Source organism: Lepidochelys olivacea (genome assembly GCF_965140295.1).
Source record: "Lepidochelys olivacea isolate rLepOli2 genome assembly, chromosome: 2".
NCBI lineage: Eukaryota > Metazoa > Chordata > Testudines > Cheloniidae > Lepidochelys > Lepidochelys olivacea.
The window spans coordinates 61,930,246-61,946,243 of record NC_140412.1 but is presented as its reverse complement, the minus strand read 5'-3'; the positions used below and the strand labels follow the sequence as shown (position 1 = coordinate 61,946,243).

Genomic DNA, 15,998 nt, shown 5'->3' with positions numbered 1-15,998 from the left:
TTCAGACACCATTCCAGAGGACAAGCTTCCGTGCTGATGATGCTCATTAAGAAAATAATGTGTAAATTACATTTGTGACTGAACTCCTTGGGGGAGAATATAGGCTGTTAGTTGCTTAACCCTTTCCTGCTCAGTGTCACACAAGGTCACAGAGGAAGTCTGTGGAGCAGCGGGGACCTGAATCCAGATTTCCCACATCCTGTGCTTGCACTCTAACCACTGGACAATCCTTCCTTTTGTGTGTGTGGGTGGGTGTGGTGGGGATGACGACTGCAGAATCTGTCTCCCTCTGAAGAACAATTCAGTAGAAACTTCTTAGATTTTTAGCAGTTAAATACACAGGAAGATTCTGCCCGCATTGGACATGCTCTGGACTGGGACTGAGCCTATTTCTCCTATGCTCTCATTGACTCCCCTGATGGGTCCAGGTAGCATGGAGGAGGAAGCTGTCTAATTTGAATGTAGAGGGGACAAAAACTGCAGGTCACTTTACCTAGCACCTAGTAAGAGATTAAGACTCACCATAACTTGCCCTGGGCTCTTTCCTTGAAAGGTCATAAGGTTGTAAAGACTTAGTTTTCTTCGAGTGCTTGTCCATACGTATCCCATTGTTTATGTTCATGTACCCAGTGTACTTGAGTTCAATTTGTTTTGGCCAGCATTGTCTTCTGGGGACTATGTCTGTGTCCCAAATGTTCTTGTGTCTCTGACTGAGAGCATACAGGATAAGGCGATCCCAGTCCCGTCTGAGTTCCTTCTCACCACCCATGACTACGAGTTGGAATTTGGAGTGTCCAAACTTGTTTGCTCTCTGTGTGGCTATTCTTTGTTATGTAAGTGGTTGTATATAATTAGGCAGTTATTAGTGTTAAAGAATCTCTCCATCCAACCTCCAGTACAACTGCCTCTCCAGCAATACATAATATCTCAAAGAGTCAGTTATATCCTCCATATGCATCCACACACTCTGTGCCTCATGGCATGGACACTGGCTGGGTAACATCAATAGAGAGTATCTTAACTGAAGTGCAAAACATTCTTATCCACAGTAGAAAGGACTCTGAAGGGTATGTTTAATCTGGCAGTTGGAAAAGATTCATTGTCTGGGCACAACAACACCAGTTACCTCCGTTTCTCACTTAGATACCAGACATACGGGGGTACCTTCTATTATTAAAGAACTCCAGATTTTCAGTGAGCTCTCTGAGGATTCACCCGGGAGCCATCTCAGCCTCCCACCCTCCAATTTAGGGGTATTCCACATTTTTACACCCTACAGTGGTTTGGTTCCTAAAAGGCCTTCTGAAGGTATATTCCCCCAGTCAGAGAACCTCCCTCTCCTTGGGATCTAAATATTGCACTGATGTGTGTTTATGTGTCCACCCTTTGATCCACTATCAACACGTTCCCTGTTTAATCTTTCCATCAAAACAGCCTTTTCGGTAGCAATAACTTTGACCAGAAGGGTAGGTGAGACACAAGCACTAACGCAGGGCACCCAGATACAGCTTTTCATAAAGACGGTGTGTTGTTGAGACCTCACCCAAAATTTATACAGAAGATAGACTCTGACTTCCATTAGGGATGTAAAAGTTTAATCGGTTAACCAATAAGCTTGATGCTTATCGGTTTTTAATCGGTTTCAGTTAACGATTAAACTGCGCTGCCGCCGCTGGGCATCCTGGCTGCTGCTGCCTGCATTCGGGGACCCCCACTGCTGCCTGGTCCTGGCTGCTGGGTGTGCTGGGATCCTCGGGTGTGGCGGTGGCAGCAGCGGTGGGGATCCCTGGGTGTGGTGGTGGCGACAGCAGCGGGGATCCCCGGGCGTGGTGGTGGCAGTGGAGCCCTATGTAAAATGTGGGGGGGCTGCAGCACCTTCCTCCCTCCCCGCACATCTAGTTCCCCGGTTAAACATTTAACTGATAGAATTCGAATAGGTTACACGGTTACTGTTTTTACATGGTATTTACATTCCTAACTTTCATCATAACCAGATTATATGCTTACCTGTATATTTCCCAAAACCACATTCAAACAAAAGTGGGGCTAAGTGTCACACCCTGGACATTCTTAGGGCACTATCTTTCTACATTGATAGAACTAAGACATTTAGGGTATACTTCAGACAAGTGGTTCTCAACCAGGAGTACATGTACCCCTGGGGGTACTCAGAGGTCTTCCAGGGGGTACTCATCTAAATCAGTGTTTCTTGACATGGGGCTTGCAGCCCCAAGGATGGTCATGGAATGGGTTTGGGGGGTCACAAATGCAGGGTTGGCATTAGGAGGTGACAAGCAGGGCAATTGCCTGGTTGCCTCACGCCATAGGGGCCCCCCAGGGAAGCTAAGTTTCATGCTCCAGCCCCGGGTGGCAGGGTTTGGGCCTCAGACAAGGCTCACAAGTGTAAAACAGGCTCAGTATCACACTGAAATGTAAGTACAATACTTATATTCCAATGGATTTATTTTATAATTACATGGTAAACATGAGAAAGCAAGCAATTTTTCAGTAATAGTGTGCTATGATACTTTTGTATTTTTATGTCTGATTTTGTAAGCAAGTAATTTTGAAGTGAGGTGAAACTGGGGGTACTCAAGACAAATTAGATTATTGAAATGGGTACAATCATCTGGAAAGTTTCAGAACCACTGCTCCAGACTGTTCATAGCTTATGGAGACTGGGTGAGAGGTCACACCATTTCAACATAAAGATTTTTTAACTGGATTTTTACTTGTATGGGTCTGTGCTATGAATTAGCTAACATAGATCCACCAGTGGGAGTGAGAGCCTATTTTGTGAGAGTGCAAGCAGCTTCTGTTACTTCTTTGAGAAATGTTCTAATACTAAAAATATGTAGGGCACCTACCTGTGTTCAGTGCACACGTTCATCCAGCATATTGGTAATGTCAGTGTTAATCCACATAGTGGTAATGGTGTTCATCCACATAGTGGTAATGTCAGTGTTAATTTTGGTGGGGCTGTCCTACAGTCATTGTTTAGGTAGAATTCTAGTACCCACCTCCTGTAATCTAGGTCACTGCTTGTGAGTCACGATTAGTAGAGTGTATATATTGACAAGCACTCGAAGAAGAAACTATTACTTCTCTTCCAGTAACTGGTTCTTCAAAATGTGTTGTCTCTATATATTCGATGACCTGTCCTCCATCCCTGTTACTGTGGAGTCTGATAACACCTGGATTCTGGTGAAGGTGAAGGATACTGGAGAAGGAATTGTGAGGTGGTTGGGATGTCCCACCCTTAATACCCTCATTTAGAGGCATAAGGATGCTGAGGGTGCAGACACAGCTTCCAATGGATACTGCTGGCCAAAAGAATCTGAACTCAAGCTATTGGGTTTATGTGCACCAGTAATGGAGCACATATGGATGACACATCTCAGAGAACCCACAATTACTGTAAATTGATGAATCTTTCCTTCTAGTATCTTGATACCAAAATCTAAGGGGATGTGGGTGATACCATCTAAACCCAAGAACCATGCTGCCCTGGTACCAACCCTAGCACAGAGTGCTACTCTGCACTCAGTGCTTCTCCCACACTGACTACATGTGTGAAGGGTACCCTCCACCTCTGTACAGACTAACTGTATGATACTTGTTGCTATCTCTGCACCAAACAGTATATTGTACTGAGTGACTTGTCAGTGGGTCTGGAACCGAAGTAACTGGTGCTGGAAAGGCTCAGGGAGGTTGTTGCAATACTCCCAGCCATGGAGTCACAGAGCCTGCCAGGCCAGGCTCCTATACCAGCCTCCCCTTTTCACAGACAAGGCACTCTGGACAGGATTGCCCTTCCTTTAGAAGAAGTATACTCTTTTTCTCTTCTGCTGAGTGCATCAGAGAATTATTCCCTGTACATTCTCAGTCTACCCCCATGGGCAGCTCAGTGGGAGCCAAGGAGTGATTCCAGGGAAGATTGAGAGTTGGTAGAAAAAAGTTGGAGCCTTATAGGGACCCCACCATATTTTGTATCCCCTGAGGTGTGCTCCAGCACACTATTCTTACCAGTAATAGCTGTGGCCATGCTGGACCCCCGGGGGTGTTCAGCCCTACTCCTGGAAGCCAGCTTCATCTATTAGGTGAGGGAGACCTAGACCTATACACAAGAGGCAAATTAAGCCTCCTCAGTCATCTCAGCTGCTTGAATCTTCAGCTACTTGAGAAGCAAGAGGAAGAACAATTTCTAGGGAAAGAACATCTAGTTCTGGCTGCAATATCCTCATTTTCTCCTCACAAGCCAGAGAGCTCACATACATTGGCATCTGTGGGCAAATTTAAGGTTTTCCAGCCTTAATAAAGTGGATGGTGGAAGTCTTAAACATTCTTCTGAAAGCTGTTCATAAGTAAAAACACAATCTCTTGGACATACTGCACTTGTCAACTCAAGGGAGTTTAGCCATGCCAGTAAATGATAGTCTTCTGGAACCTGCTAAATCCATCTGGTGTACTCTGGATTCTGTTTCTGTCACATGCAAAAGAGCACATAGGAGATAATGAGTGTGCAAGAAGGGATCTGAATATTTTGCACTCATCCTATAGCCATCTTCTTGTGTAAGCAGTACAAGAGAGAAGGAAATGGCAGGGACCACTAAAATGGATCCAATTTAATGGTCCCTGCAGGGGGAAAAAAATTCCCCCCAAACTGGTTCTTTTCGGCCAGAAAGTATACTAGTCTGCAAACCTTCAAATGACGGTAACAAAATATCCAGTGCTGCTCTCTAAATATGACTTTTTAGATGGGGAGCAAACTGTCTAATTGCACTGATAAATTGCCCAAGAAGCACCAGGAAGTCCCTAATGGCTGAAGGTCAGCCGACTACACACACAACTCTGCAGGCTTTGCTGGATGCCTCAGCAGCATGTACAATGGCTACAGCAATAAGGTCATCATGGCTTCAATCATCCCCTAAAGAGGTCCAGGCAACAATTGAGGACCTCCCAGTGGAAGGTAATGAACTTTTTAGCTGTGGCACTGACAGAGCCCTCTGTACTTCAAGAGATTCATGGGCAACTCTGGTCTTCTTGGTGTTTGAGGTTTCTGAGTCTTAAGAGGAAACAGTTGAGACAATCATATTTCAGAGAGCGTTCGTTGATACAATTCTATGATTAGCCACTGAGATCTTTGGACCCACCGAGGAAGAAGCAGAGATTCTACAGGAAGTGACTTTTTGCTGCCTTCTTAGCTGCCCTGCTATCTGGGACTTCAGATAGTCAGATCCTTGACAAAGGTAGTAAGCCTACCTATTTGAAGCCTCCATGGTGGACACACAAGGTATGAAGATCATGGTTCCTAAAGGAGGTGGAATGGTTTAAAACAAAAAGGGTCCTCTGGTTAAAGGGCAGGGCTTTTATTCCCACTACTTTTTAATCTTTTTTTTTTTTTTTTTTTAAAAGTGGGAGTTGAAAGCCAATCCTCGACGTTTGTCTCAAAATCTGCATCCTATTTCCAGATTCTGAATGATGACCCTAACTTCTGTAATCCCTTCATTTGATCCTCAGGAGTGATTTGCAGCTCTTGATCTGCAAGATGCCCCCTGTCATGTCTCATTTCTTCACAGTCAAGCTGGAAGGGCATATCAAGTGGGGTCCCGTAAGGATCAGTTCTGGGTCCGGTTCTGTTCAGTATCTTCATCAGTGATTTAGATAATGGCGTAGAGAGTACATTTATAAAGTTTGCAGATGATACCAAGCTGGGAGGGGTTGCAAGTGCTTTGGAGGATAGGATTAAAATTCAGAATGATCTGGACAAACTGGAGAAATGGTCTGAAGTAAATAGGATGAAATTCAATAAGGACAAATGCAAAGTACTCCACTTAGGAAGGAACAATCAGTTGCACACTTATAAAAAGGGAAAAGTCTGCCTAGGAAGGAGTACTGCAGAAAGGGATCTGGGGGTCATAGTGGCAAGCTAAATATGAGTCAATAATGTTACACTGTTCCAAAAAAGGCAAACATCATTCTGAGATGTATTTGCAGATGTGTTGTAAGCAAGACACGAGAAGTCATTCTTCCACTCTAATGTGCGCTGAGTAGGACTCAAATGGAGTATTGTTCTGGGTGCCATATTTCAGGAAAGATGTGGCCAAGTTGGAGAGAGTCCAGAAAAGAGCAACAAAAATGATTAAAGGTCTAGAAAACATGACCTATGAGGGAAGATTGAAAAAAATGGGTTTGTTTAGTCTGGAGAAGAGAAGACTGAGGGAGGACATGATAACCGTTTTTAAGTACATAAAAGGTTACAAGTAGAAAGGAGAAAAATTATTTTCTTTAACCTCTGAGGATAGAACAAGAAGCATTGGGCTTAAATTGCAGCAAGGGCAGTTTAGGTTGGATGTTAGGAAAAACTTGCCTAGAGAGTTCGTGGAATCTCTTTCAGTGGAGATTTTTAAGAGCAGGTTAGACAAACACCTGTCAGGGATGGTAGATAATACTTAGTTCTGTCTTGAGTGCAGGGGACTGGACTAGAAGATTTCTCAAGGTCCCTTCCAGTCCTATGATACTATGAAAACAACTGGCTCACACAGTAGGTACCTCAGGTTCCTACTAGGAACATCTCACTATCAATGCAGAGTCCTGCCCACCAGCCTCTCATCCATACTCAAGTGTTGTCACCAAATGTCTGATGGTAGTTGCAGCTCACCTAAGATGACAAGAAAGCCAAGAGTATTCTTACCTAACCAACTAGCTAATTGAAGGAAGATCACCACAACGTGATCAGCTCCTTTCAAGCAATCCTGAAGTTCTTTGCCCCACCAATTTTCAAAGGCAACAGAGAGAAATCCATGCTTGCTCTGACTCGGAGCGCAGAGTTCATAGGAGCAGTGTTACTCTAGATCAGCATTGGCTTACCTTCCACAGCAGAGATTTTGAACAGTAACAAACCTCATTAATCAACTTCAGCGCCAGTCAAGAACACCAGTGAGGTTGCATTTGAGACTTCTAGGATAAGGTTATCATGGGGTTACTTACTTACTCTACAGTAGCTGTGGTTGTTTGAGAGATGTTGTCCACACAGATTCCATGATCCACCCTATTTCCCTGCAACTACTTATATGGTGTTCAGTATTAGAAAAAGAAATGAGGGGCAGTTGTACCTACTCTGACCCTTGTCTTTGCATGGGGTGGCACAAGGGCACATTGGTGTAAGAGTGGCCTGAGTGGACAATTCTAGCCTTAAAGAATCTGATCTCGCATGCATGAATGAGGTGCATGTATACCAAGAATGGGATCGGTGTGGAAGACACATTGCAAAGAACCACAGTTATTGTAGGGTAAGTTACTGATCTTTGCAGACAGCCTTAATTCTGGCATTTCCTAACATTTGAATGCATGACTTTGCAACCTTAATAATCTTTTAACATAGTTTGTGTGTGTAATATATAGTATATAAAATGTATTCCTTAAACAGTTACTAAATGCATGCCAGTAGGAACTGAGTACAGATATACAGAAAGTAATACTCTGGGGCCCTGGACACGTGCACCAGATGAACTTCATCCACCAGTGGGGCTCATGATTAGACGTCCATTAACATTTAACTAATCTTGGGTCACCAGCAGACCTTCAAAGTGACCAGTAAAGGATTATACACAATATAGGTTTGCGCTTCTTTATTGTGTACAAAGAAGGCCTGGAATATTTTTATAAACAAAGTTCCTTTTCCCTGACTTTTTTACTTTAAAAATATCAGGAATGCCAATTTTACTCTTCCCTGGTTTGCTAGAATATCTTGTGTTCTTTCAGAACATGCACAGTATGAGCTCTCACACCTTTTAACTCATAAGGCATTTTTTCTCCAAAATGTTTACTAGATATTGGCATTTAATATGTGTTAAGATGAATGGTTTTAGGTAGGCTAACTAAAAATCTTTCTCACTCAGTTGCTCAGCTTTCAGTCTCTCGACTCTTGCAATGTTCTGTAGTGACCAGAGTCTTTCAGGTTAGACAAAATCTAAATTTCAAAGTAAAAACAAAATAAACTCCCCTTTCCTTTGAGTGGGAAAAGATCACTTTTTCCAGGCCTCCTATGTACATTGCAAAGAAGGGTCTGGGTTCAAGTCCATTTTTTTTTCCTTTTCAGATAACCTTTAATATTTTACTACAGTATCTTACATATTTATTATTCTTTAAAGAGCAAATAAACTGTCTTAACCTGAGGGAACACACAACATTGAATTTTTTATGATTCAGAAGTTTTTAGCAAACTATTCATACAATGTATGACATTGTTCTCCCTGTAATTTGATGTTTGTTCAGGGCGTTTACAGCTAGGTGTATGTGGTACTATTACCAGGATAGTTTCAATAGCCATGTGACTACTGAGGCTCTTTTTAATCAAGTTAGCTAAATTGAGCTGGGTTAACTCAACTGACTCACGTGACTCTAATGTAGATAATTTTTAACATGTTTAATTCAAATGTAACTTGTTGAGTTATGGCCTTGGCTGTAACTGACTGAGGTCCTGTCTACATACAAATATTGTACCTCTTTAACTATAGTGGCATAGTTAAAGAGCTACAACCCTGACCCAATGACAAACCAATAAAAACTAAATACCTTTAGGCCCTATTTGTATATCAAAAAGAAGCAAAAAAGTAATACATTATTCTTTTAAAATCTCCTGCAAAGTTAAAAGCCCTCTCCCTAGAAAGTGCTTCATAACTTTGTGCTTTAATGTTTGTTTCAGGAGAAACTTCGTCTTGAAAGAAACAGGGAATACAATCAGTATCTCAGGGACAAGGAAGAGTGGAATGAAAGGTTAAGGAAAATAGGAAAGAAAACTACAGAGGTAATATAGATTTTTGCTGAAGTCAATTCACTCTGAGAGAACTTAAATGAGGTTGTTAAGAATTTTTCTCCATGTCAGTTGTGTAATTTTTGTTGGTATAACTTATGTCTCTAAGGGGTGAGAAAAAACCAACCCACTGAATGATATGAGTTACACCGACAGAAGCACTGGTGTGGACAGCACTATGTCAGTGGGAGATGCTCTCCAGCTGACATAACTACCACCACTCATTGGGTGTGGTTTAACTTCAGTGCTTTCACTGAAGTTGATGGGCATTTTGGGTAAATAAGATTTCCAAGGACAAGTTTTATGTTTTTGTGGTATGCTTAAGTCTTCAAAGGGTAAAATTTTGAACGACTTCTCTCCTGGGAGAAGAGCCTCCTGCATTGGAATCACTTAGTGGCCCTTTGGTACCTTACACTGATTAGAGAGAGAGAATATGTGTGTGTGTTTATGTGTGTGTGTAAGTTAACTAATGTATATACATACAGAGTGATGCCATGAACTTGGTAAATGTAGGGAAAAGCCTATAAAGTTGAAGCCTGGTGCCTGGGGAATTCAGCCCATTCTCACACTACAAAAGTCCTTCCTCTAATAAGGTGCGGGCGGTCTGTAAGATTTCCTTGCTGAGCAGGAACACCTTTTTGAGTGTAAGTGTCTTCCCTCCTCTTCTTTTTTCTCTGCAATAAGTAAAAATATTGCCCACCCTTCCACACAAAAACACTTCGTAACTAACCATGCAGGATTTTTTTTCTGATAGTTTTAATCAGTTTGAGAGTAAAAGACTAGTTTGTTCTCCAGGCACTAATGATGTGTGAGAGCTTTTTCTAGTAGATTGGAAAAAAGCAGATCATCTGAAATGGGCAGTATGGCACCTTTAACTAGCAAGTGTTGAATAGCTTGGGTGTATTCTCTTTTTATAATGTCTTGCTTTAGTAATGGGATAAAGGTCAGCATGAGTCATATAAATGGATAACTCTGGGAGACCATTTCCAGTATCCATCAAAGAGTCTTGGTCTGTTGCCGTTAAGAAGAAATTGACAGGTTATCCCCTGTACCTTATGTTTGATGTGAGAAATACTGGTTGTTGGCAGTTATCCGCAGTTCTTGTTTGGATAGTGCTGCTGGTGCTAGATGTGTCCTTTCCTGTGCAACTTAAGTTTTGTGATCTGTGCCATGATAGCTATAATGCAGTGTTTTTGTGGACTGTCTTTACAGAACAGTTGAAAGGGACTTGTTTGGTGTTGAAGTTCCCAGGTATACATGGATTCTGAAAGAAAGATTTTCTCTTCTAAAGAGATTTCCTTCTGAGAGTTTTTTGGAGGGTCTCTTTGTGGGTATCTTTTCACCATGGCCATATTTATGTACTTATCTGCCAGTGCATTGGATGAGATTCTAGGATGAGAGTTTAGTTGAGAATTTTACTTCATCTAAAGAGATATGGCCACAAAGGCCGCAACCAGACATCTTTTTTTATGTCGGAATTCATTCTCTAGTCCTTGCTGGATTTTGAGAATTATATATGCTATAGGATAGTGGACAGAACTGAAACTTGCACTGATGCTGCTTAGGCTTCAGAATTCCAACCTATGGTTCTCTAGCTGCCTGTCTCCTGGATCCTTTGAAAGACCCTGCAACAGAATTTACAGCACCCTCATCCAGTCATGACACTGCTTTGTTGTATACTTTGGGTATCTGAAAAGAAGGCATTTTGTCTTTTAGGCTATTGTAGAACCTTGTGTACAGTCTGTTAAGAGGCTGTCTCCTGTTAAGGTGTTCCCATCTTTCCAGACTGATAATTTCAATCAAATCTATTGAGGGGATCTGAGGATTTTTTTGTGAACTTTCTCTTGGGTCTTGAGAATGCTGCTTTGTTTCCACACTGGAAATATAATCTTTTTATAGTTGGCACAAAGAATTAGGCAGAAATAACTAGACAGGGTTTCTAGGTCTGATTCCTCCATGTCTGAGCCAGAAGAATTAGAGGAATATGATTCTCTTTCATTTGCTTTTAAGGTTTTTTTCTTATTTGCTATTCCTGTTGTTCTTTTTATTTGTCTGGGAAAAGGGAAGGAAATCCTGGAAAGACATTCCACCCTGTTCAGTAGACTTGGAAGATCTAGAAAGAATCAAAGCGATCTCTAAGAAAATTTTTGGGGTGGGGAGAAAATTTCTTCTTTAAGGTCCCCTCCTTACCCTTTTGCTTCTGGGAAGTGTATTTTCTTGGATCTCTGAAGTGTAAGCACATACATGGGGACATGAAGAAAGGCTTCAGGGAAATAGTTTTGAAGGGGCATCTTGCACCCCAGAAGTTAAAAGGAGGTGGAGAAAGCTGTGAGTAGTTCTTGATAAATTGCTGCTGTTTTGCCCCAATTAAGGGCATCTGCTTCAGAACGGATGGAGCCCTGCATAATCCCTCCAAAGCCAATACTGGAGAAGAGGCAAATTTGCACTGATTTGACAGCCCCAATAGGCAGGCACTTCCTGGAGTTCTGGATTCTCCTGGTGGGGACAGGCTTTGACAGTGCATCTTGTACTGCTTCAACAGAATGGTCCACTGTACTGTGCTGTGGGAGATCAAGGACTGAGTTTGTCTGATATATGGTCCAATTGAGTATTGCTGCTGCAATCCTTGCCAGCTCTGTCCTCGGTAGCATCTCATGTAGGTTAGGAGCTTTGATCGGCTGCAGGCAGTCTTGTATTAACTTTCGAGGCTTGTCCACCATTTTGTTTGCTGCTGGTAAGGGAAGGCCTCATGCACCGCAGCAGAGCTTGGAGATCAGGTTAGCTCTTTTTTCTCAAAGTGACTGAAACTCTGTGAGAGATTTATTTATTCTTATTTATCTGTTGTATTTATATGGACCCCATTAGTAGCTCACAATCTTTAATGTGTTTATCATCACAACACTCCAAGGTAGAGAAGTACTATTATCTGCATTTCATGGATGGGGAACTGAGGTACAGAGAAACTAAGGCTATGTCTACACTGTATCATTTACAGCAACAGAGCTGAACTCCTCAAACCCCTGAACATCGTAGGTTATATCAAAGTAATCAGTAGCATAAACATAGCTTTAGTGACTTGCCCAAGGTCAGTGGTGGAGCAAGGAATTGAGCAAATGAGTCACAGGTTAGCTCTCTAATACCATCCTCCTACTTAGTCACAGTTTTCGCAGGGAAAAAATAAAAATGGTTTTTGAACCCAAAAAACATGTTCTGGTCAGACGAAGGAGTATCACAGACTGCCTGAACCTCAGTGCAATCAGGACATCTGTGCATGTGACCAGATATAAGGGTTAACAAGCACGATGGAGTCCCTCTGCCTTCAAATCTAACGGTCATTTCATTATCTAAACTGAGTTCATGGGAAGCCTGTTACTGAGGATTGCTGGCCATCCCACTGACAGTGAAAATAAGTGATCAGGTAAAATAAAGATTATTGCTTTTTCAGGAAAATTTTCCCCAGCATTTAAGTCCCCATTTAAGAGAATTTTTTTAAATCTTCATTTGGGGATAGTTTAAAATTAGAAGACTATCATAAATACAGAATCAAACTGTTGCTGAAGCACTGATGGAAAATGTGAATTATACTAAGATGATGAATGAAGGTTATTATTTTCTTTGTAGTTGTATCTTTTTAATATTTTTTTTTCTATTAAACAGCATGAGACAGAAAGAAGTAAAAAAACTACTGCTATTACTAGAGTCCAACCAGGACTACGTTCACAAATACAGCCCTCTTATGCAGATTCAGAACCTCCCAAGAAAGATGCTTTTACTTCCACGGACGCTTATGAAGAGCTACTAAATAGGAGACGACTGGAGGAGGATCCATATCGCAGACTAGATGATGAGGCTGAACTAAGAGATAGAATATTGTACAAAAAACTTGATGAAGAACTGGACATTTCCAATAGAAAGCATCACAGGTTTGATAGCAAACCTGATATTTCTCCTAGAAGACATCACAGATTTGATGAGGATCGTCATTTTGATAGAAGACATTACAAATTAGACTATGATCCTGAAATAAATGAGGAAATGGACCCTAGATTTAGATATGAAAGTGACTATGACAAAAAGCCTCTGAGGGTGTTCCACGCTGAAAGGTATTTTTATCTCAGTTTTCCACTTCTTTTCTTTACTTCCTTAATGCTATTGGTGATGGGGTTGTGGCACTAAAAACAATAAGTTATTCAAGCCATAAGGGGTTATGGTTTAGTGGTACTGAGTATCAGATTTGAAATATTTAGACTCCCTTAAATCACAGGTTCAAACTCTAGGAGGTTTGATTCTGTTGTGGCTCCTTCTGAGGCTAATGCTTTGAATTCTGTGCGGTGTGTGTGTGTGTGTGTATCTTTCAGGCGAGACTGAAAAACAGAGGTCACCCCACCCCCATTTTTTGGGGGGATGGATGTTAGATCCCATGGCTTTTTTCCCTAGGATTAAGGCAAACTTGACCAAAAATTTCCATTTCCCTACTATTGTGTTGTGTGTTCTGTAGTGACTGTCTGCCTGATTGCTGCTTCTGCACTAGAGGACAGTTCCTAAACTGGTGTAAATTGTCATAGGCCAGAATGTACTATGACAATTTATATCAGCTGAGGATCTGACCCAGGAGTATGCGTGTCAGTCATGCTGTGTGTTTGTAGTTTATAAATTGCTTTGAAACCTTTCAGCATAAAGCGTGCTTTATAAGTATAAAATACCACAATTAATAATTGGTACACTGAATGCATGCCCTTGACATCTAATGAGGTGATGATTGTATTCAGGTGTCACTTCTGGGGGCAAAATTTGCATAATTAAAAAGAATTATGTACTCTTCAGTGAAAAATAGATATGAAAATTCTTCAGATTAAACTTTAGAATTAATGAGGAACTAAAATACTTCAATGAGAAAGAGGGCATTTAAATGAAATCTTATATTTTAGTCATATAACTAATTTAAGCAATAATTGCAACCATCACTAATATGCGCATAAAAATGTTAAGTACTAATTGAATTTATTCGTGAATAATATTCACTTAGCTGTGCTTTGTTGTTCTTGAATTTGCTTTCTGTTTTATTCTTTATAGGTTCTTATACTGGCATCATCACAATAGTGTCTGAGCACCTTCCAGTAGCCCATTAAGTAAAATGACTAACAACTGTCATGTGTGATTCATGCTTTCTCTCATCCTCTCACCTGGGGGGAATTGTGTGTCCAGTGTAGTGTTCTGTTTTGGTAGGATTTTGTTTTTTTTAAATATACAAACTTCTATGTGTGTGTTTAGAAACAGTAAGGTTGAAGAGGTGCACTTTGCACTTGGAGTGTAAGGTGGTGCGGTTTCATCCTTAGTTCCTGTGGGAGTTTGTTCTATTGTCTCGGACCAGCCCTCCAAAAAGCTCAGTCTCCTGCACAGATGTTTGATTTGGGTTGGGATTTGCGATTCTCTTGATCAAACTTAACTGGTAACCTGGCAGGATAGTGGTGGTGGCCTCGTCTATGGGCTAGATTCATTTTTGATGCCAGTGAAGTTATACCACAGATGAATTTAGCTCAGTATGCTTTGAATTAGAATACTAGAATGCTGTGTGGACTAGCTATGTGGGGAAAGTTAATTTTCTCTTAGCATTATCATTATAAACTCTTTTTTTCAAGAGTATGTTACCTCTGAAGGTTTGCTTTCATGTGCATGTTATACAAGATCCACACGTGAAAACAGTTTTATTTTTAATTTAAAAAAATGTATAAAGTTAATTTTTAGAAAACCGATTTTAAAATAAACCATAAATATTAAAAATTACATAATATATATTGGATATACGTAATGTTTTATACAGTTCCAAAAGAGAGATAACAGAAATTACCCCAGGAAACAAGCATTCACAACTTATAATGTTACAATTTAGATTATAATATGCTTATCTAAATATTATTATTTTGAGGTACCAGTGTGTGTAAGGACCAGTACAGACTATGTGCATCTTGTGTATCTAGTGCAGCTAATCCTTTACCAGTTCAGATGATATAATAAGAATGTATAATATTATTGTTCTGAGCTTAATTTGTTTGCTATGAACGTTTGGGGAAGTTAAAGTACTAAAATATCCTTATTTTAATGACAGGCCTTGCTAATTCATCAAGTCTCAAAATGTACAAATGTGCCAAATTCTGTAGTTCTTACTCAGTGGAAGTTTGCTTTCAGAGTTTTTGTTACAATCCATTTCCACTGATTTACTCTGTGAAAATTCAGGGGTGTTTTTACTCATTGATGAGCCTAACAATAATGAAGGAACCAGCTGCAGGAGTAAAAAGAGAATGAAGTCAGAAGTCCAGCAATGGAGTGAGGGCTACCCAGTTTATTGCACCCAATGAGGCATGTATGATTACCTGATTATGGACAGGTGGTGTAAGTGTGCATTGGGTGCAAGTAGCTCCTGGCCCTCAGAGACCCTGTATGGGCTTTGGAGGCCAGGGTGTCTGAGCTGGAGGAGTTAAGGGAGACAGAGAGGTACATAGATGAGACTTTCCAGGACACAGTAGAATGGTCCCACCCATGGTCTGACAGCCTCTGTCAGGAGGATGAAAGCCTCAGGGAAGGAGAACATCCAACTGGAGCAGAGGGAAACGATCCCATAGTTGGGACCCTCCTTCCAGATGATGATGATGTATCCTCTTGCACTGAGGATACCTTTCTTGTGGAGGGAACTCCAGTTATTAGGAAGAGACAGGTATTAGTAATGGTCGTTTTGATTATTAGAAACATAGCTGGGTTTGCGATGACCGGGAGAACCGCTTGGTGACTTGCCTGCCTGGTGCGAAGGTTGCGGATCTCTTGAGACATCTAGATAGGCTAATGTGTAGTGCTGGGGAGGAGCCAGTGGTCGTGGCACCTGTATGTATCAGTGACATAGGGAAGGATAGGAGAGAGGTCCTGTAGTCCAAATTTAGGCTGTCGGGTAAATTATTGAAGTCCAGGACCTCCATGGTAGCATTCTCTGAAATGCTTCCAGTTCCACACGCAGGGCCAGTTATACAGGCAGAACTGCAGGGTCTCAATGCGTGGATGAGGCAACGGTGTAGGGAGGAAGGGTTTAGTTTTATTAGGAACTGGAGAAACTTTTGGGAAAGGGGGAGCCTATACAGGAAGGATGGGCTCCATCTAAACCAAAATGGAACCAGATTGCTGGTGCTTAAAATTA

The 15,998-nt window shown here is 41.2% G+C and overlaps 1 protein-coding gene across 4 annotated transcripts in view; it reads left to right on the top strand.

Moving 5' to 3' along the window:
- CSPP1 (centrosome and spindle pole associated protein 1) overlaps positions 1-15,998 on the top strand; it is a 178,537-nt gene that overhangs the window by 28,355 nt on the left and 134,184 nt on the right. For all 4 annotated transcript variants that reach the window (XM_084619083.1, XM_084619082.1, XM_084619080.1 and 1 more), the window contains exons 7-8: positions 8,708-8,809; positions 12,473-12,918. In XM_084619083.1, coding sequence (XP_084475209.1) covers positions 8,708-8,809; positions 12,473-12,918 — 548 coding nt within the window. The remainder of the gene's footprint in view (positions 1-8,707; positions 8,810-12,472; positions 12,919-15,998) is intronic.